The following is a 26,275-nucleotide window of genomic DNA, read 5'->3' as shown; positions in this document are numbered from 1 at the left end:
TGAATGAGAGAAGTGAATTTTGTCATCTCTTCTCTTTAGTCAAACTTGGTCATGACATTTCGTCACTGCTGAGTTTCTAGTTCATTTCCTTCCATCTTCCCATTCACATTGTTGTCCCCTTGTCCAAGCTTTGTTGCCTTCAAGTGAAAACAGTTCATCATTGGAGTTTGTCCATGGCTCTTAGAACTATTTGTATTCATGGTGTGCTTCTCAGTGCTTTATTTTTGGTTAAATAATTTATTAACATTAAAGAACATAAGTTTGTATAGCCATTTACACTCTAATTCATTCCAACTCCAAAGCAACCCTCCAAAATCTTCACTTGATCCTGGGGTGACCCTCACTCCCTGAATCCTTGAAGGGTCCCTTCCCATTCTATCCTTTTTCCTTCCCATACATCATTCTCCTTTGCCTGGAGAAAAGATGAAACTGAATATGGTGTTTTGTTGTATTAACAGATGGCATGAGTCAGGTCCAAAGTGATTGAGCTGAGATTCTGTCTCTAACGTGACGCTCACAGTCACATGCTAATTGAAGTTTGTCTTTTTTTTGTGGCCCTCACCTCCTCTCACCTGTGTATACATGCAGAGCAGGGGATCAGCTGGCTGGACCCTGCTTTGGTTGTCTGGTGCCCTTCCTGGACAGGCTTGATCTTGACCACTAAGTCAAGAGAAATGTTTCAGCTGCAGGGGGAAAGGGTCTTGTGTTAGTCATGAACTTTCCATGTTCTCAGGAGCTGGAACAGCAGCTGATGATGGAGAAGAGAAATTATCGGAAAACTCTGAAGTTCCGCCAGAAGCTGCTGCAAAAGGAGAAGAGAAGCCGAGGTAGCGGGGCCACGGGCAAGAGGATCAAGCGGGATTGGCGGGAGGCAGACTTTGGAGCCCAAGATGTCTCTCTGCTAAATGTACTTTACACCTTAAGGTTCCGAGGTTAAAACCATGTTGTCAAAATTGAAAGGACAACTGGAAGAGACAAAGGCCAAAGTGCAGTTCCTTGAACTTGTCAAGAAATACCTTCAAGTAAGTCAGCTTTGATTCTTTCTCCTCCTCCCCTTCTCCCTCTTTTGCTCTTCCCTCCCTCCCCTCCCTCTCCATCCTCCTTGCTCCCCTACCCCCACCCCATCCTATTCATACTCTGTCAGATCCCTCTTATAGCTTCCAATGCAGGGAAGGGATATTCTCTAGGCAGTGGTTGTCCTTCTGGCCAGGCAGTGGATGCCCTTCTCCCAGTGCTGGAGAAGCCTGCACCCACTAAGACAGAGGCTGGGTGGTCCTGACTCCCATCACTCCAACTTGGCTCCTCGAAGGTGGCTTATGCAGAGCAGTGGGGCCTGCAGCCATGGGCACTGCCAGTCATTGTGAATATCTCAGCTGCTGGGTGTGACACCCTGGACTTCAGCCCCCTGGATGAGTCGTCCTCACTCATCTTCTACAACGTGAACAAACACCAAGGCAACAACAAGCAGAAGAGATCTCGGATCCTCCAGGCTGGGACTCCCCTGGGACTCATGGCATATCTTTACTCCAGGTACCTTGGGCCTAGGGTGAGACTCAGAGAGGGTGGAAGTCTGCCTGGGTCACACAGCCAGAAAGTGACCAATTCTTCCCAGCCAACTCTGAGGGTTTCTGTTGGGAAATGCTGCCTCAGCAGAATTGACCCCAAAGAGGCAGCAGGGCTGAGGCTGAGCCTCTTTTTTCTCAAGGACTCTCCTTACCTTCTCCAGTGTCTTTACCAGGCTGCCTTTTATTATGGAAGAGTCCTTCCTTCCTAGTCATCTACTGAGGAGATCAGGAGCCTTGGAGGTAAAATACCCAGGTCCAAGATCCTGTCAGGTCACTTTACTACCCTCAGCCTTAGATTCCACATCTGTAAGATGGGGTCAGTGTGCTAGAAGAGCCCCATGTGGTCAGGCCTGTGAGTCTTGTCAGCATAAAGGGAGTATTCCTCTGTCCAGATCATGACCCAACAGAAAAGCCATTTACTAGATGCTCACCAAACTAGTGCTGAGGAGGCAGCTCAGCTCCTCTCCTCCAGAAGTTTCCATTCTCTTGAGGGAAAACAACTGCCTTTTCATCTGAAAAATGGAGGTCTTGAACTAAATACCCTCTGAGGTCCTTTCCAGCTCCAGAGGTCAGATCCTAAAAGAAGAGTGACATCTAAAAAATAAACCCCAAAGGAAATAAGGCACAGACACAGGGAGGCTCAGGCACCTGAACTGGATGGAGCAGGAAGCTCAGAATGGGAATGGGAGTGGAATGGTATAGATGGCAAGCAGCTAGGAGGACAACTTGCCTGGAAGGGGCAACGTGGGAAGCCTCGAAGGACAAACTAGAGCCTAGAGGTGATAAGGAACTGAACATGCCCTGAGTAGGAAAGGGAGGACCGTCTCTGTGGGGAGGCTAGTTTAGAGAGAAGAGAGTAGGGGCAGCTAGGTGGCATAGTGGACAGAGCACGGGCCCTGGATTCAGGAAGTCCTGAGTTTAAATCCAGCTTCAGACACTTAATAATTACCTAGCTGTGTGACCTTGGGCAAGTCACTTAATCCTACTTGCCTTGGCAAAAAAGAGAGAGAGAAGAGAGTGGAGAGTGGGAGACCCAGGAAGCACCCTGAGTCAGGAAGGCATAGAAGAGCAGGACAACTTTAAAACATATATTGTTTATTAAATTATTTTTCTTTAAAGGGAGGAAGGGAGGGATGCAGTTGAATGTAACAAGGATGTATGGTTTCCTGGGCTATCCTCATTTTATTTTCTTTGCATTGAAAATTTCAATTTTTGTTCATGTCTTTCAAATTGAAAAATAACAATGTGAAATATTTATAAGCAGTCCAGGTTCAAGGTAAGGGTTTGAATTAGGATATAGAGAGAAGGTCTCAGATCGAAATGCTGTGGAGGCACACTGAAGGGTACCCAGCACAGGGACAGAGAAAAGATGTGATGAAAGATGCAAGCCAGACTGCCTGGAGGCTTGGTGGATGGCAGATGGAGAATGGTAGCTGATGAATGGTGGATGGTGGGCAGGTAGTGAATGGTGGACGGCAAGTTGCATTTGTCAGATCATGAATGGCAGAGGGGTGGTGGGCTTCTGGGTAGAAAGAGAGAAGAGAGGAAAAGAGACCAGTCTGATATTGCAACAGATGGGGGGGGGGGGAGATGAGTTCTAGAAAGATGAGGGCTGGAAGGAGGGACTGCTTCAGTCATCTTCATAAACCAGACAATTATTCAGTAAGCTCTTATTAAGAGCCAGGCCTGAAGATACATGACAGAAATTAAGCAGTTGCTGCCCCTAGGGAGCTTCTATTCTATTGTACATACAAGGAGAGAGAGAGAGAAAATAGAAACACAGGAGTTTGGTCCATGAGGTGCTGCTGTAACTGGAGTAATCATGGAGATGATAAGGAAATTCAGGAGAGCTCCTGAGATCCTCAAGAAAAAGAGTTTGGGGAGAGAAAAGGAAAATTCCCAGGACAGATTCTTGAGAGAAAATCCAGGGTAACAGGTTGAGACCTAAATGAAGAATCAGCCTAAACAGAATTCAGCACCTACTGCTGAGGGACAGCCCATGTGCGTCTTGACCCTTCTAGGGAAAATCTCCCTTTCTGCAAAGTGAACCTACTTCACAGAATAGATGGTAAAGGACCAGGCTTTGGTACTTGTATGTTCTGAGTTTGTCAACCTGCTCATACAGGTATACCGACACTCTGAACTAGAAGGTGCCTCAGTATTCATTCTTGGTCCAAACCATATGGAATAAGGTGCTCCTCACCAGCATCACCATGAGTCCCAGCTTGTAGACCTCAATTCAAATCTCGCTTCATACTTTGTGACCATGGATTTTTTAAAAAGTTCTCTGCCTCAGTTTCCTCATCTGTAACATGGGCATAATAACCTTCAGCTGCTAGGTGTGACACCCTGGACTTCAGCCAACTCCAAGGGTTGTTATAAGGATAAAATCAGATAATTGTCAAAGCATTTTGCAAACTGTAAGTCATTATATAAATGCTGCCTATTATTATAAATAGATTTGAGAATCATCAGCATAGTGATCATGGAAGCTGCTGAGATCCCATGTGAAACAGCAGAGGGAAAAGAAACAATGACTCAGGACAGAACCTTAGGGGACACCTAGAGTCAGTGGACATGACTGATGAAAGAAGACTGAGAAAGAGCAGTCAGGGAGGTAAGAGGAGAACCTGAGGAGGGGTAGGGAGAGACAGAGGCAGAGAGAAGAGGACAGGAGAGAGATAGAGAGAAAGAAGTGGGTAGGGAAATAGAGGGAGCTGTCCAAAAACCTAGAGAGGTGAGAATCCAAAGGCAGAGAGTAATTACTGGTATCCAAGGCTGTAGAGAGGTCAAGGAGAGAAAATCACTGGATTTGGTAATCAAATGATCATTGATGACTTTGGAGAGAGCAGTTGGAAGGGAGGGATGAAGTCAGAAGCCATATCATAGTTAAGAAAGGAGAGAAGAGAAAGTGGTTTTCTCCAAGAGTTCAATTACAAAAGGGAGAAGAGATACAGGATAATCACTAAGAGGGATGGGATTTTTTGAGAATGAAGACATATAGGGAAATAGTCAAGAGATGAGGAAATGGCAGCTGGGAGAGAACAGGACTTACAGAAGAGGCAGTCTGCCAGAGCAGATGGGATGGAATGGGATCACTTGTACATGTAAAGGGGTCTGCCTTGGCAATGAAAAAAGCAACTTATTCATGGGAAATGGGATAAAGGAGAAACTAGAGGTTTAAGGCCCTCTGGGAGAGAAGGGAGAAGAGGGAGCTCACCATCAATGGTCTTTTTTCAGGAAAATTTCAGGCCAGGGGGAAGCTAGGTGGCACAGTAGATAGAGCACCAACCCTGGAGTCAGGAGGACCTGGTTCAAATCTGGCCTCAGACACTTTATAATTGTCTAGCTGTGCGACTTTGGGCAAGTCACTTAATTCCATTGCCTTAAATGAATGAATGAATGAATGAATGAATGAATGAATGAATGAATAAATAAACTTAGAAAAATTTTCAGGCCAGGCAAATAAAGTCTAGTATCAAGTTTGCAGAGGACCCAAAGTGGAACTCCAAGTAACAAGCTGAATAACTGGGTCAGGATCCACAAAGGTGATGGCTAGTATAGGCAGAGTAGTCACCCAAATTTATTCAGATAATCAGTGGGAAGGCTTTGCCTGTTGGCCACTAGGTGTGCACCTGGCTATCTGGGTCTGGGAGTCTGTCCATTTGTCAGCATTTGTGGCTCTGTATGACCTCTGGGATGGCACTGCTCATAAGCAAGAGACAGGTGCTGGTGCCTTCAGCCACCTCCCAGTCACTCCCTCTGCTTTGCATTTGCAGCGACGCTTTTCTGGAAGGTTACGTCCAGCAGTTCCTCTATACCTTTCGGTATTTCTGCACCCCAGAAGACTTTCTGCAGTTCCTCCTGGACAGGATCAATAGCACTCTATCCAGGTATGTCGGCTGAGGCCCTACAGCACCCCAGGAACATCTTAGATTCTTAGGGATGTACCCCTACTAGATTCCCCTCATATGTCCCCAGTGCTTGTGTTGGTAGTTTGGGCCTCCTGGCTCGGATCTGAAATAATGGTTGGAGCTAAGCTGGAGCTGAGCCGGAAGCAGTTGGCTTCCTTTTAAACCTCCCACCCTCTGCTCTCATGTTTCTGTGTCCATCCACCCTAGATCTGGGGACCGAGTAGATTGGGAGGCATTTGAGGAAGGGTTGCTTCTGACAGGAGCGTTGAGGGCTCCTGGGCCTAAGTGTATCTCTTGAGTTGCCCACATCCAAGATGAATGATGCCAGGCAATCAGGAACCACAGGTAACCCCCCCACAACCCTTCCATTTTTCTCTTTCCAGAGCCAACCAGGACCCCACATCTACCTTCACTAAAATCTATAACCGCAGTTTCTGCATCCTGCAGGCCTGGATTGAAGATTGCTATACTGTAGACTTTACCAGGAACACCGGGCTCTTGGAAAAGCTTGAAGAATTTATCTCTTCTAAGGTAAGTCATGACAAGAACCCAGACCAGCAAATGAACAGGTTGGGTGCAAGCCTTGGGGAAAAGACAGGGCCGGTTCAATTTGAGACAGATCCCAGAAAGCACTACCATTGTCCAACCCACTGAAAATTCCATGTGCTCTTGTCCAGGTTGTTCCCCTGGATGGCTATGGGGAGCACTTGCGATCCTTTCTTGAAGTAGCCACAGATGGAAAATGTGAGGGACCTTCCCGGCTTGGTGACTTGGAGGATGATAAAGAGACTGATGAAGATACACGGTCTCTGAATGCTCTTTGTAAAAAGCTCTCAGAGGAGAACCTCTCAAGGAAGGTAAGTTCTTTCTCCAAAGAAATGTCCCTCCTCCATGCTGGGATGGACAAGATGAACCAGTGGATGTCAGAGAGGCCAGAAGTCATCTTTGATAGACAGGGAATAGCTCCTATGGACCAAGAAGTCAAGATTTCCAATTTTTGAACTCAACTAGTCAGGAGCACCAGATTCTGAGCTTCCCTGTACTCCTTGCCCCAGTCCCCTTAAAGATGACCCAGAGACTGTGCTGGGAGGGGGCCAAGGAATACCTGAAATACCTTGGTGCCTCTCTCTTTCTCAGGGTTTTAATTGGAAGCTTCCCAGAGGCAATGGCTTCATTCTGCCTCATCATAAAGAAAGGCCATACACCATTGCTTCTGCCCTCCCCAAACCTTGCTTCTTGGAGGAATTTTGTGGCACTTATGGCAAGACCAGTGAGAAGGGACCATACTTCCTCACAGAGTATAGCACACACCAGCTCTTCAGTCAGCTGACTCTGATGCAACAGGTAAGTGGGGAGGAGCTGGACCCAAGAGCAGGTGGGCAGTGCTGCCAGGGCTTCCAAGTCTGGAGCCCTGAACAGTCCAGACATGTGCCAGCAAGGCATGGAAACCATACCAGCAAGTTTCTTAAGGTGAATGAGACCTGAGTCAAACTCCTCAGGAGTCCTCCACAAATGTTTTTGGGCTAAGTGTGTGTTTCCCTATTTTAGGAACAGGGAACTCATCAAGACTTTTTAAAATCCTGATTCTATAAAGGAGAAAAGTCCATGTGTGAACAAATGTCATTGCTCCCACAAATGACCTTTATGTCCCTTTCAAACAAGGAAGGACCCCCTACCTCTCAGACCCTGCTCTGGCTCTCTCAGCTCCTATCTCCTCCTCCCCAGTGCTTGGCCCTTCCTTCTTTTCCCTTCAGCTACTAGAGGGTGTCTAAGATGGAAGCCAGAAAGCTCAGGGCTGGAGTGACAGTCCCCTGACCCAGGTACTAGAGTGGAGATCACCCAAGGAAATGTGATATAGTGAAGGGTTCTTTGATTTTAGATGGAGGACAGTGGAGAACATTGCCAGTGTCCTTGAGGTCAAGTCTAAGCAGTTTTATGCTAAGAAACTGGGGGAAGGGAAGTTGACCCCTTTGTCTTGGGACACTAGACTCTACAAATTGACCCTCTCAGGCTGGTTCCCTAGCCCGCCTTAGCCCCAATATCTGATCTCCCATCCCTTCCCCAATATCAGCACCTGGCCTCTGGGCTCTTCCTGCCCTTCATATCCAACACCAGTCTCCCAGAGGCCAGTCCCTATCTGACTGCCCCTTCCAGGAGGAAAGTATCAAGCACCTTTACCTAGAGGGAGAATACCTAAGAGAACTATGACATAAGGACTTGGGTGTTAACATGGGGGGACAAAACAAGACCATTGAGCAGCAAGAATTCAGGGCTCAGCTTAGTGGGGAGACTGCTCTGGATGGGCTGGCTCCGTGCCCCAGACCAACTGCTTTAGGAGCCCCCTGGGACATGGGACATGGCAGCACCCAGTATTGATTGGGATGCTTTTTCTACCTAGGAGATGTTCCAGAAGTGCCACCCAGTCCACTTCTTGAATTCAAGAGCCCTTGGAGTCCTGGACAAAAGCACAGCCATGCCAAAGTGAGTGTTTGCCTATGGGGGTGGGGAGGACAACCAAGGGCCCCTTCAGGCTACCTGACAAAGGCTGGGCACCTCAAAACTGCAACTCAGAGCCAACAGGGCCAGCCCCCTTCGGAGACCACCCTAATCCCAGTAACTAGCAAGATACTTTCCATGTGTCACCTCACTCAATCCCCACAATCAACCTGGAAAGTGGGGACTGTAATCATCTCCCCTTTACAGATGAGTAAACTGAGGCAGGTGGCAGTGAAGTGCTTTGTTCAGGGTCTATCAAGTAACTGAGACAGCTAGGAAGTTCTTGAGACTGGATTGGATCTCCATTGCTTTCCATTCCATTACATTCCAAAGAATATGGTGTACCCAGCACCTGTGTACACATGGCCCATTTCCAGCCCAGGTCCTATCCTGTGGCTGCTGCTCTCATGCTCAATGCAGCTGAGCATGTGCGTGTGTAAGCATGTGTGTAGAGAAGCCAGCATAGCCCTGGCTCTGGGGGAGGGGCTGGCCCCCATGCTTGATTGCCCCCTCCCCCATGAGGCCCCACTTTCCCATTCCACAGATGTGCCTCCTCAGAGTCACTGTCGGCCAAGGTTGGGAGCCTGTTCATGTCCAGTTACACCCAGGACAAGTACCTGTTACAACTCCTCAGAAACGCAGACAACATCAGCACTTGGGTCGCTGCCGAAATTGTGACCAGCCATACTTCCAAGGTTGGCCAATACCGCATCCCTATCTTAGGGAGTAAAGAGTGGGGAAGTGACTAGCCCAGGGTCCCAGATTTAAACAAAATTCTCTCCAGACTCTGAGACCAGTGTCCTTTTCACTACACCCTATTATTTCTTTTTCTGTTTCCTGGGTTTTCCTAGGTTCCTGGTCATCCAATGGGTGGGTGGGTAGACAGTCAGATTGATGGATAGTCAGATGGATAGGTGAACATGTAGATGGATGAATAGATAGTTGAATGGGTATGTGAATGAGTGGATGGATGGATGGATGGATGGATGGATGGATGGATGGATGGACGGATGGATGGATGGACTGGATGGATGGACTGGATAGATGGATTCTTTTAGTCCATAACACCAGGGCCATAGGGATCTGAGTCTTAGCTCTGGGGTCTTCAGCAACTTTTGAGTCAGATTCACTATTCAGACATCAGAGAGAAGGACGAAGGCCTCGTCCCAGGTACTAAGGGTTTCAGATGAAAGAGTATTGATTGTTCTTAACCAAAGCTTCCCACCTTACCCAGTCAGGGAGCTGGCCATCAGCAGCACTCTCATGGTGCCAGCTTTAATGGTGCTGCAGGCCCGGGAAGCTGTGGTTCAGAAAGTCTACTTCAGAACTAACAGATCCAGAGGCCTGGAGAGGCAGCAACTATTCTGCTCAAAGACCAGAGGGCCAGGATGGATGGCGAGCTCAGTTTGAGTGAACTATGGAACAAAGCAGCCAAGAACCAAATGCTGCTTTGGACTACATGGAGAGAATTTGTTTCTATGTTTCTCCTCCCATCCTGTGCCCTGCTTGGGCTACATCTGAGATTTGGGGTCCAGTCCATTGATGGCCTGGCCCAGAAAAGGTGCTAGATCATGAGAAAATGTCTGAATGAATGAATACATGAACAAAGCATTTGTTAATGCTTAGTCTGGGTCAAGCCCTAGTAATGCTATGAGAACACAGTGGTGTCCCTGCAGTCTGGGGGCTCCCAGCTGAATGGAGGACACAAGATATGGGGCAGCTTCAGCTGCAAATCTAATGGGAAGGTCCTTGGTGCTTAGAGAACAACTGGCCTCTTCTTCAGTGCCATTTACACTGAGAAAGTCAATTTGTTTTTTCATGTTGAACCCTCAAATGGCAAGGATTTTTCCTTTTGGGGTCTTCAGGAGAGTGGCTGCTGCTACTGAATAAGCCATCAGTCCTCAGTCATGTCTCCATAGGAGCAGTGGCTGGGTGGGCTCGGGGCTAGAAGCTTGGCTCTTCTCAAGTTTGTTGAGCTCAGGTCCTGAGCCATCCCCAGCAGGGGAGCTAGGTATGGTCCTCCTAGACTGACTCAAGCTGCTGCCTCAACCTCTTTCTTAAGGGCTTTCCAATGAGCTGAAGGAGGAGGGGACTTATGGTAGAGAACTGAAAGCTCAGGGGAGTGTGAGAACTGCCTCTACATGTCTGACAGAAACACAGATTTTGAGAGATGTAAGAAATCCTCCCCCCCAGTAAAGAGATCTCTACTCCAACCTATTTGCCAACCACCTGCCATTCCACTGAGGAACAGGTCTTCCTGACATCTAGCCTAAATCAATCAGTAAGCATTTGGTAAGCTCCAGCTGCTGTCTGTGTCCATGCTACCTTGAATGCTCCAGATCTTCTGTGATCTCAGAAGCTGGGTGGGGTTGGGACTAGTTGGTACTGGAATGGAAGACCACCTTGCGTATACTGGGTCTGTTTGTTCTTTAACTGGATGGCACTGTAGTACGTAGAGACTAGGCATGGAGAATTCCTGAATTCAAATATGACCTCTGATGCTTACTAGTTGTGTGACCCTGGACAAGTCACTGCATCCTGTTGCCTCAGTTTCCTCATCTGTAAAATGAGATGGAGAAGGACATGGCAATCTGCTCCAATATCTCTGGATCCTGAAAGCCAAGAAAACCCCAAATGGAGTCACAGAGAGTTGGGCACCACAGCCAATATGTGCTGAATTCTTGGGATATAAATAGAAGCTTACAGTCTAATGGGGGAGACAACAAACACACCAGCTCTCTACAGCATAACTAGGAAGTGATTAAGCAAGGGGACAGCCCTGGAATTAAGCAGGGTTGGGGAAGGCTTCTGGAGAAGGTGGGGTTTTAGATGGAACTTAAAGGAGGGGAGGAGGCCAGGGTCAGGGGATGGAAGCTTGTGGGCAGGAAAGAATAAGAAGATGAGAAAGCTGAGGATGGGAGCCATAGTCCCTGAAGGACTTTGAAGACCAAAGAGGATTTTGTATTTGAGTCTGAAAATGATAGGGAGCCGCTGGAGTCTGTAATAGAGTAAGGGATGATTTAGGAAATCACTGTGGTTTAGGAAAATCAGTTGAGTGGCTGAATGGGGGATAGACTGGAGAGGGGAGCAGGACAGGAGGAGATGTGAGGCAGGCAGACCCCCTAAAAGTACTGCAATGGTTCAGATGTGAGTGATAACATCTGCTCCGGAGTGGGGTCAGTGCCAGAGGAAGTGGGGGGGGCATGTTCCAGAGATGTCGCAGAATTGAAATCATCAACATTAGCAAAAGCAAAATCAACCTTAGCACCATATTGGATGATTCCTAGGGTGGGAATCTGGGGACCTGGGAGAATGGCAGTGCCCTTGCCAGTAATAGGGCACTTGAGAGAAGAGGATTAAGAAGAAAGACAATGCTGTTTGGGGAATCTGCTGGACAGCCAGTTCAAGGGCACTTGGAGCTTGGTGGTCAGCAGAGAGACTAGATTGTTCCTTGAATTTGCATTGTTGGCTCTGCACCCTTCTTTGTGCATCAGCTCAAGGAATTCTTCCCAAAACTCTTCTCTGTATTCATGTCTGTGATGTCTTAAGGCACAGTGAGATTCCATGTGATTTCTTTAACTACTTCTTAGTTTATGGGCCTTAACTTTCTTTCTCTCTGTCACAACAGAGAGAATTGTTAGAAAAACTTGGCTGACTATGTAGCCTTTCTTCCTCCCACAGCCTCCTTTCGGTAAATGCCTCCCAGTGGAATGGGTCTTAACCTCTACTTCCAAACTGTTCCAGAATAGTTGATTAATTACCAGCTCCACCAACAATGCATGAGTAGGCTTGTCTTTCCACAAACCATCCATTCTGGGCTGTTCCACAACTCTTCTTTTTGTGACAATCTGCTAGATAAGACGTGAAACCTTATGGTTGTTTTCATTTGCAATTTTCTTATTAATGATTTGAAGTATTCTTTTATGTGGTGGTTAATATTTTTCCTGAGGAAATGATATGAAATACCAAAAGATTGTTGTGGACTCAGGGTTTCACTTACAGCTTGGGAGGTTGGGAGGAAATATTCCTTCAGACAGGCCAAAGTGAATGGCAGGAAGGAGGCAGGGCCTCCCTGCCTTCACTGCTCCCCCTCCACACCTCTGAGGGCTTTCCCAGCCCAGGTCAACATGGCAACATCCCTTAACATACATCCTACTCCATGATCAAAGATTTCAACCCATTCTCCAGATAGTTATCAAAGGCAAATTCTTCTTGGATGAGATCCATCCCTCCCTGAAGTAAAGGACCAATTGCCTTTTTTCTATGTGGAGGAGGTTTCTAAATAAAAAGTAGTCTGTCTGGTGGAGTCTGGCGGAGGTCCTGTACTACCAAATTCTTTCTCACCAATTTCTGAGAACACATTTCTGCAGGGACTGACTTGGTGTCCCAGAAGGCAGAGAGCATTTCCATGGCTGCCCCATATCTTGGACTCCAGGCCTGGCACCCCAGGACTATTAGATTCCTTGACCATTGAGGAGGGTCCCAGGTAGCACAGTCCCACAATCTCTGCCACAGAGGTCAGGACCTTTGCAAGGAAGACACTTTTCTTGCCTCTAAAGCCTATGTGAGAAAGATACCATTCTTCCAGGGAGTGACAGAGGGACCTGAGAATTAGAAGTGTCTCCAGGAGTGGATGGATCACTCTCATGCTGGTCCCTGGGCAGTTGGGTCTAGCTAGGGGCTGGACCTAGACTGAGCTGCCTGGGGGTGGTGTGGAAGGTCTCTGGAGTCTTCCGACCTACTGCACACAGCTCAAAAAGGCTGTGAAGGAGTACTCTGGAGAGAAGGGAGGAGGTCAAGCTTGACTAAGACCTTCCCAAAATGACAGTCCTAGAGAGTTCATTGGAAAGCAGGACCAAGAGCATACATTCTTTCAGACCACATTCTCTGAAGTGGTTAGCAAGGCAAGTGGCAAGGCGACAATGGGAGAAGCAGCATTCCAAACTGCTGCAGCAAAATGTTGGATCTTGAGTCAGCCAGAGGCCAGTCAGGGCTACTTGTAACCTATGTACGCTTCCCTCAGAGAGCTAGTGAAGAAGGTCTTGTGTCTTGGCCCAACCCCTGATCCAGATGAGCTTCCTTGCACACATAGCTTGGGCAAACAAAGGGCCTTGCCAATCGTCATTCAGCTAACTTGGGAACCCCCAAGGAGGTACCTCCCACAAACTGGAGGATGGGGGGAAAGAGGGTGCCCCACCAGGGATCATAGTTCTTCTACCTAATGGAACCATCTGGGCTGTTTATTCTGTTGGCACGGCTGTTCCCTTGTATTTCTGGCCTCAAGAACATGTTTAGGAGTTTGGAATGCCTAGATCCACTAGAGGGCCATGTGTCCTTCATCAGTAAGGTCCACCTTGGCCCTCCCTTCACCCGAAGCCCAGGCTCCTGTTTCATTCTTAGTTTGAGCTGAGGGGGCAGCAGTGCTCTCTAGAACGGCTCTAGATTCTAGTCTGGCATCAGGATCTCCCCCAGCTACTGTCTGTGACTGCTGCTCTGCCGGGCTCTCCTTTCAGGCTGATGAGGACAATCTTTGACAATGTCTGTCTCTCCACTTGATGCTTTTATGCCCGATAAGTAGAGACTCTGAGGAAGAGAGAGAAGAGCCAGTGGGCATACTGCCCCCCCCAAAGACCACCAGTTCCCTTCAGGCTTTATAGAGAAAGCCCAAGAGCCTTGGGGAGAGCTTTGTTCAATTCTTGATGATCCTATTTGGGATTTTCTTGGCAGAGATATTGGAATGGTTTGCCATTTCCTTCTCCAGTTCATTTTATGGATACAGGAGCTGAGATAAGCAGAGTGAAGTGATTTGCCTAAGGTCCCTCAGCTAGTGTCTCTAGCTGGATTTGAACTCAGGTCTTCCTGATTTCAAGCCTGGTGCTTTAAGATCTGTACCAGCTAGTTGCCAATTCTGTAAATGATAGTTATTGTTACTCATTACTATCACAGGCTCCAAAGCCCCTTCTCTCCCATTAATACATGAGAAAATAATTGGAAAGTGCTTGGCACAGGATCTGGCTTAATAAATAGAGGTTCCCTCATCTCCTTTACTTCCTTCACTCCCCTCCTCCTCTTCTTCTGCCTCAAGCCAACCTTGTGTCTTAAGGAAATTCATTTCAGGTCAGTCATTTTTACCTCCCTTTTACCTCCTTTGAAATCTTATGTAAATGAGTGGCCAAGGCAAAGATGAGACCGCCTCCTAGGTCCAGAAGACACAGCCATTAACTAAGCAAAGAGCTATTTACAGAGTGGGGATAAGGCTGAGGGTCCTGGGCTGCAAGCCTGGTTATTCCCAAGATGCTTGAGTGCAGGGTCCTGGGTTGTCCCTATCAGGGGCTAAGTTCAGAGGGTGGTCCGGGGGATGGCAGGAGCAAAATGAGCTAGAGAAGGAAATGGCCAACCACATCAGCATCTTTGCCAAGGAAACACCAGATGACTCAGCAAGAGTTGGTCATGACTGAAAGGATTGAACAACAAAATCATTTACATGATATTTTAAGATTTGAAAGAAGCTAGCTATCCCCATAACATTAAAATTTTGGCCAATGCCTATCTATGAAAACGCTGCAGCAAGTTTTCCAGAAAATCTGATAATTAATAAAGGTGATTTCACTAAAAAGAAAAGATTTGAAAAAGCACTTTTAAAATATCTCATTTTTTTCTCACCATTACCCTGAGTTATATTTTATGGGTGAGGAAACTGAGATAGGTTAGGAGGTTAAGTGACATGTGCTGAGTCTTAGAGGTTAGCTAGGTGGCACCGTGAATAGAATACCAGCCTTGGAATCAGGAAGACCTGAATTCAAATCCAGTCTCAGTCACTTGACCCTTACTAACTGTATCACCTTAGACAAGTCACTAAATCCTGATTGTCTCACATCCAGGACCATCTCCAGGCATCCTGATTAGGCTGGTGACTTAATACAGCACCCCTTCACTCAGATGGAATTCACTTGATTGTCATGGTATCATCTCCCTGATATCATGGTCTTCTTCAAGAATGAAAGACAAACATCATCATCATCATCATCATCCTAGGTTGTGTAGCTGAATGTCTAATGTAGGATTTGAATACAGATCTCTGGCCTCCACCTGGAATCTTCCAGAGCAAGAGCATCATAGGGACAGCTAGGTGGCACAGTGGATAGAGCACTAGCCCTGGAGTCAGGAGGACCTGAGTTCAAATACAGCCTCAGACACTTAATAATTACCTAGCTATGTGTGACCTTGGACAAGTCATTTAACCCTATTGACTTGTTTAAAAAACAAAAACGGAGTGGAGCATCATATCTCCTGACTGAGACAAGACTTCTGAGCTGGTTCCTGGAAGAAAGAGAGGATTCTAAACAGATCCCAAGCTAGGATTTATTAAAGGAGCTGTAAAGCCACTCGCTACCTCCACCTGAAGAAAGTCCACACAAAGCCAGAAGAAAGTCGAGTCCCACAGCCCAGGAGCAGCCTGGCCCTTCTTCCTGAGATACCACATACCCAAGGAGGAAGCCCTTACCTGAGATGCCAGGGCCAGAACTTCCTGAGAACCCGCTGAAGAGAGAAAAGAAATGGAGACCCACATGGTCTGTCATCTGGACACTTCCTTTTGAATACCATCTCCCTTTCTTCCTGCCTCCTGGAATCTAGGGGTATTTCTGAGAGACAGTAACCTTGGTGTTGAGAGAAGAGCTTCATAATTATGCTCCCTACCATAGTGGTTAGGTAGGGTCTTCAGAATATAGTACAGGCTCTTCAGGAAGACTAGCACCTCTGATATGAGGACTGCTCATCCACCTTTGGTGTTCACCTGTCCCCCACCTCTCCCCTGTGACTCCAAGAGCTGCAGCATGAACTGCGACCACCCCCTGGGGAACTCAGATGGCCTAATCCAGGTTGAGGGAAAACAGCAGGCCTCAAACCTCTAGGTGAGTTAGTGGGATGTCTGTCTCAAACATGTAAATAGGCACAAGACAACGATTTGTTCTTATTGACACCAAGGTCATCCACTCCATCCTTCCATCCCGGGCTGGCACCAGTCATCTTGGTTTTTGTCCTGCCCCTGGATTTCCATGTTTCTGGAAGAGAAGGTGAGGCCGACAGTTTCAGACACTCTGCCTCAGCTAAATTGGATGTATGCCCAAGTCAAGAAATCCCTTTTGATGTCCTTAGTCCTCTTCAAAAATGAAGGACATTTAAACACCCTGCTATGCCAAAGATTGGCAGCTGCTGGCCATTAGGGAAGGCACAGCAGTGGGGGCTCCTGAGTCCTGTTTAAGAAGACAGCTGCTCTAGGTCGCTGAAGTAGTAAGTGCTACCCCAAGGGGAAGAAGGTGTCACATAAAGACCACGAAGAGTGGAAAAGAAGTGAAGCTTATTGAAAGGAGTTGAAGCACACCAAGAGGGCCTTCCTGACCAGTCAGACTGACCAGAATGGTTACCTGTAGCCAGGGTAGAAGAGCTTTTGTCAGTGCCGAGAGAAGCACTTTTCATTTTCTACCAAAGAGAGCCTTCAAGATTCTTGAGCTCATGAGAGAGATTGGAAATCTGGAAATACCATTAAAAGTGAGTTAGGGGGTGGCTAGGTGGCGCAGTGGATAAAGCACCAGCCTTGGAGTCAGGAGTACCTGGGTTCAAATCTGGTCTCAAACACTTAATAATTACATAGCTTTGTGGCCTTGGGCAAGCCACTTAACCCCATTTGCCTTGCAAAAAACCTAAAAATAAAAAAGTGAGTTAGAGGGGGCGGCTAGGTGGCACAGACTTTGGGCAAGTCACTTAACCCCATTGCCTTGCAAAAAGAAAAAACCAAAAAAAAAAAAGGTGAGTCAGAACAATCCAAGCCAGAGGTGACCTGAACTAGGATGATGGCTGGTGAGTGATGAGAAAGATTGGAATCACTAGAGATAATAATTAGGATGACCTAGGCCAACAGCAACTCTTGGAGGAAGGGGTTATAATCATCTCCATTTTGCACATGAAGAAACTGAGGCTGAAAGTTAGCAGCTAATTCAGATAGAAACCTGACTCCAGGTAGGGCAGCCTAGAGGGCAGATCGGACCCCACCAGCTAGGGATCTAAAGGGAAATAAAGGTAACTTTCTTCTTCAAACTGTGAACCAGAGAAGGCTACTCCTGCCCTTTAGAGGGATGGAGATGTCTGGAAATGTAATGTCCTCCTGGGGAGGGGAGTTGTGAGTGGGACTAGAGAGAACTCGAAGCTGATTTCATAGATCGTCTATCTGCACGGAAAGGGAGTTTATGGGATCCCAGGGAGAAGAGCTCATCAAGAGGAGGCCCCAGCAAGGGGGAGTGAGGGTCTGTTTAGCCCAGGGCAAGGAGGATGAGAGTTCAGAAAGATGCACAGGGTGAGAATTCTAGCGGAGAGGGGTGGGCAACAGTGTCAGAGGATGCTGGTCCCCCTTGAGAGAGCTGGCCTAGTCTCCTAGAGTGAGAGCTGATAGTGAACTACTGTGTGCAGGCCCCAGGGTCTTCCCACTCAGGTTGCTTTTATTTTCTTGGAAGGTACTAGGGAAAGCATCCAAGAAAAAGTACAAGTAATGAGGATTAAGTTTCTGACATTCTGAACTGTGGAATTGACCTTGGAGGCTGTAGGCTGGGTCCTTCTGTACTTGATTAGATTTGGAACCAGTTCAATGGCTGAAATGGAAGAATAGTGGTTAAGGGATTGAGGTCAGTTTGACCAGTCTCCAGTGGAGGACCGTTGAGACCTATGTGAGATCCAGTGCTATTGATTACCTTTATTAATGACAAGGAGCTGGGAGGGATGGCTAACCCACAGAACTGAGTAGCCTCCTCCATACAGACATGCACAGACACTCTCTCTCTCTCTCTCTCTCTCTCTCTCTCTCTCTCTCTCTCTCAATAATCTCCAGTACCACCAGGAGCAAGCACAGAATTCTGGCTTCAGCCATCCATGCCCTTCTAAACCTACCCCCTCTTCCCTTTCCAGTGCTATCTGGGTTCTTCCCCAAGATCTTCTTCCTCCCAACTTGGGACATTTTTTTCCTTTACTAAGATGCCTTTCCCAAGCTCCCTTGATTCTAGCTCTTTTTCTACATGGATTTTCTTCAGTTTAGCCTGTCTATAGTTTATTGGCACCCAGTAGTTTGAATGGTGTCTTCCCATTAGACTGGAGCTCCTTGAGGGCAGGGACCTTCTTTATCCCTAGGGTTCACACAGGGTCTGGCACACAGTGGATGCTTAATAGATGATTATTGAGTAAGTCAATTTAAGACAAAGTGCAATTGGGATACAGGTCAGGTTCTATCCATAGATACACTCACCATCCCCTGAAGATTCTCATGGTTGAAGGGATGTTGGAAGATCCTTTTGGAAGATTGGAGGGCACAAACCCAGGGAGGGGGTCAGAGGAAAGGAGAGGTGGCTGGCCAGCAGCAGCAGTAGCAGCAGCAGCAACCTGTGGGCTGGAGGGAGTAGCAGGAAAGGTCCCAGTAGATGAGGACACTCACCTACGGGGAGAGAGAGACAGAGACAGAGAGAGAGAAAGAGGGAGAGAGAGAGGAAGAGGAATCTCAAGGGAGATTCACCTTCAAGGTCACTGAGATTTTGCTGGGTTCGGTCATGTCCATTGTCTTGGTGATCTCATTTGGGGCTTTCTTGACAAAAATACTAGAGTAGTTTGCCATTTCCTTCTATGACACCTTTTACAGATGAGGAAACTGAGGCAAACAGGATGAAGTGACTTGACCAGGATCATACCATAAGTGTCTGAGGTCAGATTGCTACCCAAGTCTTCCTGACTGGCCATCTAGCTAGCTGTCAAGGCCTGCAAGTCCCTCATTTGAATGATTGATTGAGGTCCTTTGTAATGGAAGACCATGACATCCAGTGAATGATGAATGACATGCATCACAATGTGATGAATCACATTCTGTTGATTAAAATGAGGGGTGTGTTGTGCAGAGCCACCCTTCTCACAGTCTCTTCCAGAACCTTCTTTGGAAACCGGACTTCTGGAGTTGGATTCCATACAGAGGGAGACCTTGGCCTTAGAGATTTTGGTCTTTCTCTCATTTCATCAAGATACTATGGAATGACAAGGAGAAAACTGGGGCAAATTTGAAACCAAGACTTCTTAGACTCCTTATCTGCCCTTTGTACCATACTGGGAAAGATCTAGAGATATGACTTAGAAGAGCCAATCCTCTAAAAAGGAAGAGGCAGAAAGGAGACCAGGGTGGGGTCACTACTAGGAGGGGAGGGGCAGGTGAGGAGCCTTTTGAGAGAAGGGAAGGCTTGACCCAGAGAGATAGTTGGAGATAGTCGGTGCTGGAAGAAAGAAAATGTACAATAGGCCTGCTAATGACTGGGGCCTTTCCTTGAAGGACAATGACTCTGGACTAATGACTCTTTGTTTACTCAGGTAATCACTAATTGGTCCTTGGAAAACAAAAGAGCTGGGACCTCCACTGCTGCCCTTGCCTAAAGTGGAGGACAAAGGGTGGGGATTCACCACTGGACCATTCATACCAACTTGGAGTTAGGGAGCCCCAATTTAGCTCTGCTACTTCCTGCCTTTGTGACCCAAAAAGTCAAAGAGTAGCGCTCAGCCCCCTGTAAAATGGGAATAATAATAGCCCCAGCCTCCCAGGATCCTCTGAAGGAGACAAGTCCACATAGTGCTTTGTCACCCTGAGACTTCTAGAGAAGGGTTAGTTATGACCCTGGTTCCTGGGTGCCCTGCCAGCCAACCATGCTGATAGCTCCTAGGATTGGCTAACTGTCCCTGCCCTGGGATGATGGGGGTCCTCAAAGGGTCCCCACTCCATGCCTGGCCTGCAGCTAGAAGAAGAAGGGGGAAGCAGTCAGTGCCCCAGATCTGGGGTACTGACCCCCCCCCCAGGGATGCTCAAGTCCTTTCCTGTCTCAGTTGCAGGTGAATCTCCTTTCCAAGTTTCTGCTGGTCGCCAAGGCCTCCTATGAGCAAAGAAATTTTTCCACAGCCATGCAGATCCTGGGGGGCCTGGAGCACCTCCTGGTGAGGCAGCTGCCGGTGCGTGAGGAATGCCTGGGTACTGGTGGGAGGGCTCCTCAGCTGGTTGGCTCAGTCTCTTGAACCAAGCTAATGAGGTTTCTTTTTGTGGCTCTTAAAGGCCTGGAAAATCCTCCCAGCCAAGATTGCAGAAATCATGGAGGAACTGAAGGCTGTGGAGGTACTGACCATGTCCTTAGGGCTTGGGCGAGGCCTGCAAGGCCCACCACCTAGACGTGTTTGTGCAGAGGGTTGGGGGAGTCAGGGGAAGCAGAGGGGCTGTTCTCAGGGAGGGAGGTGACACAACATTGTGGGGGACCCCAAAAATGTCTGCCCTCTGGGCCCAAGTCCCCACTGCTCCACCCTAGTGAAATGATGTACTTCTTTTAGACTTCATGGCTTGTTGGGCTCTGCTGCCTGTGTATCCTCGGGCCTCCTGGACACCCAGGGCAGCCCCGTGCATAAGAGCCTGGTGTGGCTGCCTCTTCCCCAAGTTGCTCATTCCTGGCCAAAGGGCAGAAGAGTGGGAATGAGGAGGCCCAGCATTCTAGAGGCAGACCAAGAAGAGTGTGGGCCAGGACCCAGTGTAAATGCCTTGCTCATACCCCCAGAATCTACAGAGAAGAGGAGGCGTCCACCCTGGGCAATGCCCTGGGGACCAATCCTGGATCTTAAGAAGAAGGGCTAAACCAGAAGCAGCATTTATTAAGTGCCTGTTGTGTATGCACCTCCAGGTTTTCCTCAAGAGTGACAGCGTGTGTTTGATGGAAGGACGGAGGTTTCGCACACAGCCCACCATCCCATCTGCCCACCTGCTGGCCATGCACATTCAGCAGCTAGAGACAGGAGGCTTCACCATGACCAATGGGGCACACAAGTGGAGCAAGCTCAGGTGTCTGAGGCTCTCAGAGCTGGGCCAGGGGGCCACAGGGAAGAGGAGGAAGTCTGACCTCAGTGGGGGCTGGGGGCAATCACAGTGGATGCCTGGAGGGCTGGACTAGGTTGGGGGGGGGTTGGCAGAGGGAATCTTGGGCTGCATGGCAGGGAATGGGGTATATGCAGGGAGGGGTGGGGTCTGGAAGACACTGGGGTGGGGGGAACAAAAGATAGAGGAAGTCCTCCCTAGAGAGCAGAGATGGGGGTCCGGGTTGGATGCCCAAAGGTAGTTTCCTTCTTGGCCCTTGGCCCAGCGCTCTTCTTTTCCTCCAAGGAACATCGCTAAGGTGGTGAGCCAGGTCCACGCCTTTCAAGAAAACCCCTACCCCTTTGCTGCAGACCACAAGCTCCAGTCGTACCTCAAGCAAAGGATCGCTCGCTTCAGTGGCGCCGACATCTCCCTCTTGGCTGCGGACAACCGCGCCAACTTCCACCAAGTTCCCGAAGAAAAGCATTCCCGCAAGATTCAGGACACATTGCGCCGCATGAAGGCCACTTTTCAGTAGCAGCTGAGGTGCCACGCAGGCTTCCCAAGCAGGGGCTTCTGGGGAGGGGGCAGGGAGAACCACCTAAGCTCTGGCACTGACCCTGAGTGCCCATCTTTCCTCCTCCCCCCCCCCCAGCTTGGCCCCTTTCTCTGGCCCTTCCTCCATCTCCATCTAGGAGAAGCTTCCAAGTCAGCAAAGAAGAGGGATGGGCCTGGTCTGCTTTGCCAGAGTCCAGCCCCAATGTCCAGGAACGATGCCCAGGACAGTCGCCATTGTTTTTATCAGGCCTCTGTGGTGGTTGGTGTCCAGTCATTAGGGGAGCCCTTAGTGCACAGTGCCATGCCTGGAGTCAGGCCCTAGAGCCTGTGAGACCCTGAGCAGGTCACTTCTCCCTGTTTGCCTCAGTTTCTCCAATGCTAAAACAAGCTAGAGAAGAAGATGGCCAACCACTCCAGGATCTTTGCCAAGAAAACCCCAGATTGGGTCACTGAACAACCATCTCAGCCATATGTTTTTTTTTGGCCCTGACTCACCCTGGTTTTTTCCCTTCTCTCCAGTGGCCGCTCACTCTGCATATATAGGGATAAAGGGTAAAATGATCCTGGCTCCCTGCTGCTCCTTCCCTCCCTCAGTTCCCTTGACATCTCCCTGCTCCCTTCCAGAAGAGGCTTAGCTAGAGAACCCCAGGCAGAGAGCCCCTTTGGCCCATTATCAGGGCCTCCCTGGGTCCCCAGGGTCAAGCCCCTGCTGGAAATTCAAATTGCTTTCTCAGCACTGACCCGTGACGCCTCCTCCTCACCACCTCCCATCCTCATGCCCAGTCACGGGGAGTTCAAGGCTCTGTGGCAACATGGTCCCCTGGCTGCTTGCCATGGGTGCCAAAGCCCACCTGAAGGCACTTTAATCTAGACCTCTTCTCTTCCTCTGCTACATCCCACACCATGAAAATTTGAGCTAGCTTTGAACCAGACTGGTTCCTGAGAGCTCCCAGAAGGTCCTCATTCCTGACCAGCCCCCTTAGACCTCAGCCCTGGGGGTGGCCTCCCATTGGTCTGGACCACCACACGCAGAGGGATAAGGAGATTAGCAGGAGCTTCCTTGGGCATCTCTGGCTGCGAGTCCCTCTGGTGGGGCACTGTGAACAGGGCAGGGAGTACTTGGCCACCCATTTCTGGAAGGGAGAGCTGGCCATGGTAGAGGCCCTATGCTGTATATGCGAGGGGTCTGGGAACCACACACACACACACACACACACACACACACACACACACACACACACGCCCCAGGCATCCCCAAGACCAAGCTTGAAGAAAGGATGAGGCTCCTCCAGGCCTATCTCTCTTTGGCTTGGGCCCAGGTGGCTGTTCCCATCCCAACACAGACTAGAGGAGGGTTGGCAAGGGACACTCTGGCTGGTTCCCCCTCCCCTTCTTCACCTCCATACCTTCCTCCAGAATCCCCAGAGCCGAGGCCTTGGGACTTCCCAGGGTGGTCCAACGCCCTCTTCGGCCTCAATGCATGCTCACCATCTCAGCTGCAACAATTGGTGCCTCGCTGCTGCTTCGGCAAAGCCCAGCTTTTCACCCTCCTCAGAGACCGAACTGAAGACCCCCCGGGCTTCTGCCAGTCCCTTCTCTGCTGGAGTGAGCACCTACTCCCCATGTAATACCTCTCCCAAGGAGACAGGCCAAAAGGATTCTTCTCTCAGGGTTCCCAGGTTCCATGAGGAGTCCTGACACTGATGCCAAGTCTACCATTGGGATGCCATTGAGAGAGCCTGTGGGCCATCCTATCATCTTGGGAGATTGGTCTTAGGGTTGTAACAGGCCCATACATAGCTTGCTTTGGGGACAGGATGAACCAAACCCTAGCCCAGATTTCCCTCACCCAAGGAGAAGGAAGACATCTTTACCAACATAAGCTGTAGACCCTAGGACAGAAAAGAACCAGAAATAGACTTCAATGTGCAAATACAGTCCTGTCCACCTCTAACCCCAGGGCAGAGGCCCTCAAGGAAGCCCCCCAGAAACAATGAACTTGGGCCCAAGCATATTTCCAATGAGCCACCGATGGATGTTAGGACCTACCCAGTACCTAGAGTCCAAGGTATCTCTGCCTTGGGCCTTGTATGTCTCCCCCAGGCCTCTCTGACACCAGTGTGTATGTGTGTGTGTGTGTGTGTGTCTTCCTTTTTCTGTCCCCATTGATTTTACAGTTTAAACTCTGGATGTCAGTTGGTCTGTCCCCTTGTGTGTCCACACGGCTCAGCTAGTGGCCTCCACAGTCCACCTTTGTGGTCCTCCCCCCAACCCAGCCTGTCTCCTCCAGCTGAGATTCCTTCGCCTACACTGGCATGGCAGATGCTCAGGCTTCCTCACTGTCCTTGCCTGCATGTGTGCACATATCCCGAGAGGGGCTTCCCCTTTCATCAGATGGATGAGCAAGATGGCCTGGACCCAGGCTTGGCCCTTCCTAGTTTCTGGCTCAGCCGTGTCCACCAGCCATCTGTTTTGTGTAGGACTGGCCTTTAGCCCGGGTCAGCCCCTAAGCCTGGACCACAGAGGACAGGCAGTGCAAATTCTCCATTCGGTGATGGCATTGCCTTTGTCGGGGAAGCAAAGGCTCTGTTCACCCCGGCACTGCTGTCTGCATGTCATCCTGTCCTCACGCTCTGGATTTCTAAATAAAACCATTTGTACCTAACATGGCTCTTCTGCTCTTGGGTGGACTAGCCCAGAGGCAGTGGTCCCAGGGCTTTCCTTATCACAGAGCAGTCTGCAAGGGTTGGCCAAGTGCCTCTGGGAAGTTGGGACTTGGATGCTTCCTCTTCATCCCCTATGGGCCTAAGATTCCACAGAGAATCATACAAGTGGCTCCTGGGATGGATGGAAGTGGGGAAAGGATCAGATTTTAAGTCAGTGTGAGATTCTGGCTAGAACACTGGTCATCTGACTCCCCCTAGCTGGGTGACCCAAGAGAAATCACTTCCCCCTCCCTGGTCCTCAGTTTCCTCATCTGTAAGTTGTCTCCTCACAATCCCAGTCTGTCTCCTCAGGTTCCAGCAATACTCTGCAAGGTCTGGGGTCTCTAATACTAACAGCTCAGCAGTTGAGATGAGTGGCTTGACAGGGAAGAAGAGAAGAAATGACGGGGATGAGAGAAAAGGCCAAGGGGTCTTGTGCCCTTTCCTCCAAATGAAGAGGCAGAGACCTTCCTGGCCTGAAAGGGAGGACCAGAGTCTAATTCATGCCCCTCCAGCCAGGGGTAAGCTGGGTTAGTTGGAACAAATCTCTGCCTTTCTGAGTCTGTCTTTATAAAGTGGAAATAGTAACTGTCCCCCCTGCTTGGGGGTGGTGGTGGAAAGGATTGAGAGAATTAGAAGTGATGGACAGGATGCTGCTGCTGAACTGCCCACCTTATGCAGATTCAGGCTTTGCTTCTGACTAGGGCTTTCTTCATTTGTCTCCATGGTCTCTTCCATGGCTGTCCAGCACCTACTACTAAGGGGGAAGGGAGGGCACTACTGAAAACTTAGGGCCTAGACCAAGTGGCCCCTCTCCACCTCTGCTGATTGTACCTCAGAACCAGCCCAACCCTGGATATTTTGGAGGTGCTGGGAAATGCTCAAGCAGTTCCCATGTCTCTGTTTCTCTCTTGGGCCCAATGAGATGACCAACAGAAGTCTGAGGAGCAGAGATCCCATTCTGCATCCCCACTGTCCAGTCAGCAAGCATTCTAGAAGTCAACTCTCTATTGGGCTCAAAGTCAGAAAGTCAGACCAAAGCTACAGCACCAAGGATCGGAGCCCATGATCAGAGCCTGGTGCTGCCCCTGAGCTTGTATCACCATAGCCCAGCCAATGCTGAGTCTGAGGGTAGAAGGTGAAGAGGATGAACAGGGACCCAGAAGGGGGAGAGGACAGATAGCGGGGTGGGGGGGTGGGGGTGGGGGTAGGGGAGCCAACAGGGTGCATTCTTCTGGGCCCTGTCTTTCCAGCCTATCATAGCCAAGAGCTATGATAAGTAATGCTAAGAGAAAGGGAGATGAATTTGAAGAAAAAGAAATGGAGTGCATTTGAAGTTTGGAGAAGGCACAGTCCCCTGAATGAGAGAGAAGGTAGAAAAGTATCTAGGAAGCCTCCCATATCATGCCAAGTAAGACTTTGGGAGCTTTAGGGATGGTCTGAGATGAAATGAGACATTGGAATGGATGTTTTAGATCAAGGAGGTGCTGAGGAACCTATAGTTTGAATTAGAAACATGGGGACAAGCTTGGAGCCTATGTGTGAGGTAGGAGCAGAAGAATCAAGAGAACTGGTCACTCACCTGTGTTCACCTGGGGAGAGTCACCAACTTGAGCATCAACCCTGGAGTACTTCCATGTTGTGATTCTGGCTCCTGGATACCTCTGCTGGCAGATCATGACCCCTCTGACCCCAGGCCTCAGGAGGGATGGATTTGAATCTCAGCTGTCTCCCCTGCTCTCCACATTCCCTCACTTGCCCTTGGATACCCTAGTGTCTTCATTTGTAACAGGGAGACTGACTTCTTTGGTCCCTAAATAGATCTGATGGTCAGGTGAGGCTTTGGGAACGGGTAGCAGTGGTGTTTTGGAGGGAACTCTGCAGACCAAGGACAGGGAGAGGAATTCTTTTAACTGGTAGCAAACCCCCAGGGTACCGAGGTCTGTGTTTGAGGGGGAAGATCTTTCAATCCCATAGTACATTGCTTCTGTCTAAACCATTCCTCTCTTCAATTCCTTCCCTTTCTCTCCTCTTCTCTCCCTCTTTCTCTCCTCCTCCCTCTTCATCTGTCTCTTTCTCTTTCCTCTCCTCTTCTTCCCAACCTAATCCCTAATGAAGAGACTAGCTCTACAT

The 26,275-nt window shown here is 49.0% G+C and overlaps 1 protein-coding gene across 1 annotated transcript in view; it reads left to right on the top strand.

Annotated features, from left to right (window-relative positions):
• The window catches only part of KNDC1 (kinase non-catalytic C-lobe domain containing 1), an 82,392-nt gene extending 58,300 nt beyond the window's left edge, over positions 1-24,092 (top strand). Inside the window, exons 18-30 of the mRNA XM_074232110.1 lie at positions 734-827; positions 925-1,022; positions 1,310-1,530; positions 5,345-5,458; positions 5,863-6,010; positions 6,157-6,336; positions 6,617-6,823; positions 7,878-7,960; positions 8,520-8,670; positions 19,874-19,996; positions 20,097-20,156; positions 20,710-20,867; positions 21,186-24,092. Of these exons, the coding sequence (XP_074088211.1) occupies positions 734-827; positions 925-1,022; positions 1,310-1,530; positions 5,345-5,458; positions 5,863-6,010; positions 6,157-6,336; positions 6,617-6,823; positions 7,878-7,960; positions 8,520-8,670; positions 19,874-19,996; positions 20,097-20,156; positions 20,710-20,867; positions 21,186-21,417 (1,869 nt within the window). The 3' untranslated portion in view covers positions 21,418-24,092. The remainder of the gene's footprint in view (positions 1-733; positions 828-924; positions 1,023-1,309; positions 1,531-5,344; positions 5,459-5,862; positions 6,011-6,156; positions 6,337-6,616; positions 6,824-7,877; positions 7,961-8,519; positions 8,671-19,873; positions 19,997-20,096; positions 20,157-20,709; positions 20,868-21,185) is intronic.
• The last annotated feature ends 2,183 nt before the right edge of the window (positions 24,093-26,275 follow it).

This window comes from Macrotis lagotis, chromosome 4, assembly GCF_037893015.1.
Source record: "Macrotis lagotis isolate mMagLag1 chromosome 4, bilby.v1.9.chrom.fasta, whole genome shotgun sequence".
Taxonomy (NCBI): Eukaryota; Metazoa; Chordata; class Mammalia; order Peramelemorphia; family Peramelidae; genus Macrotis; species Macrotis lagotis.
The sequence above is the reverse complement of the archived record's forward strand: the minus strand, read 5'-3'. Positions and strand labels throughout refer to the sequence as shown.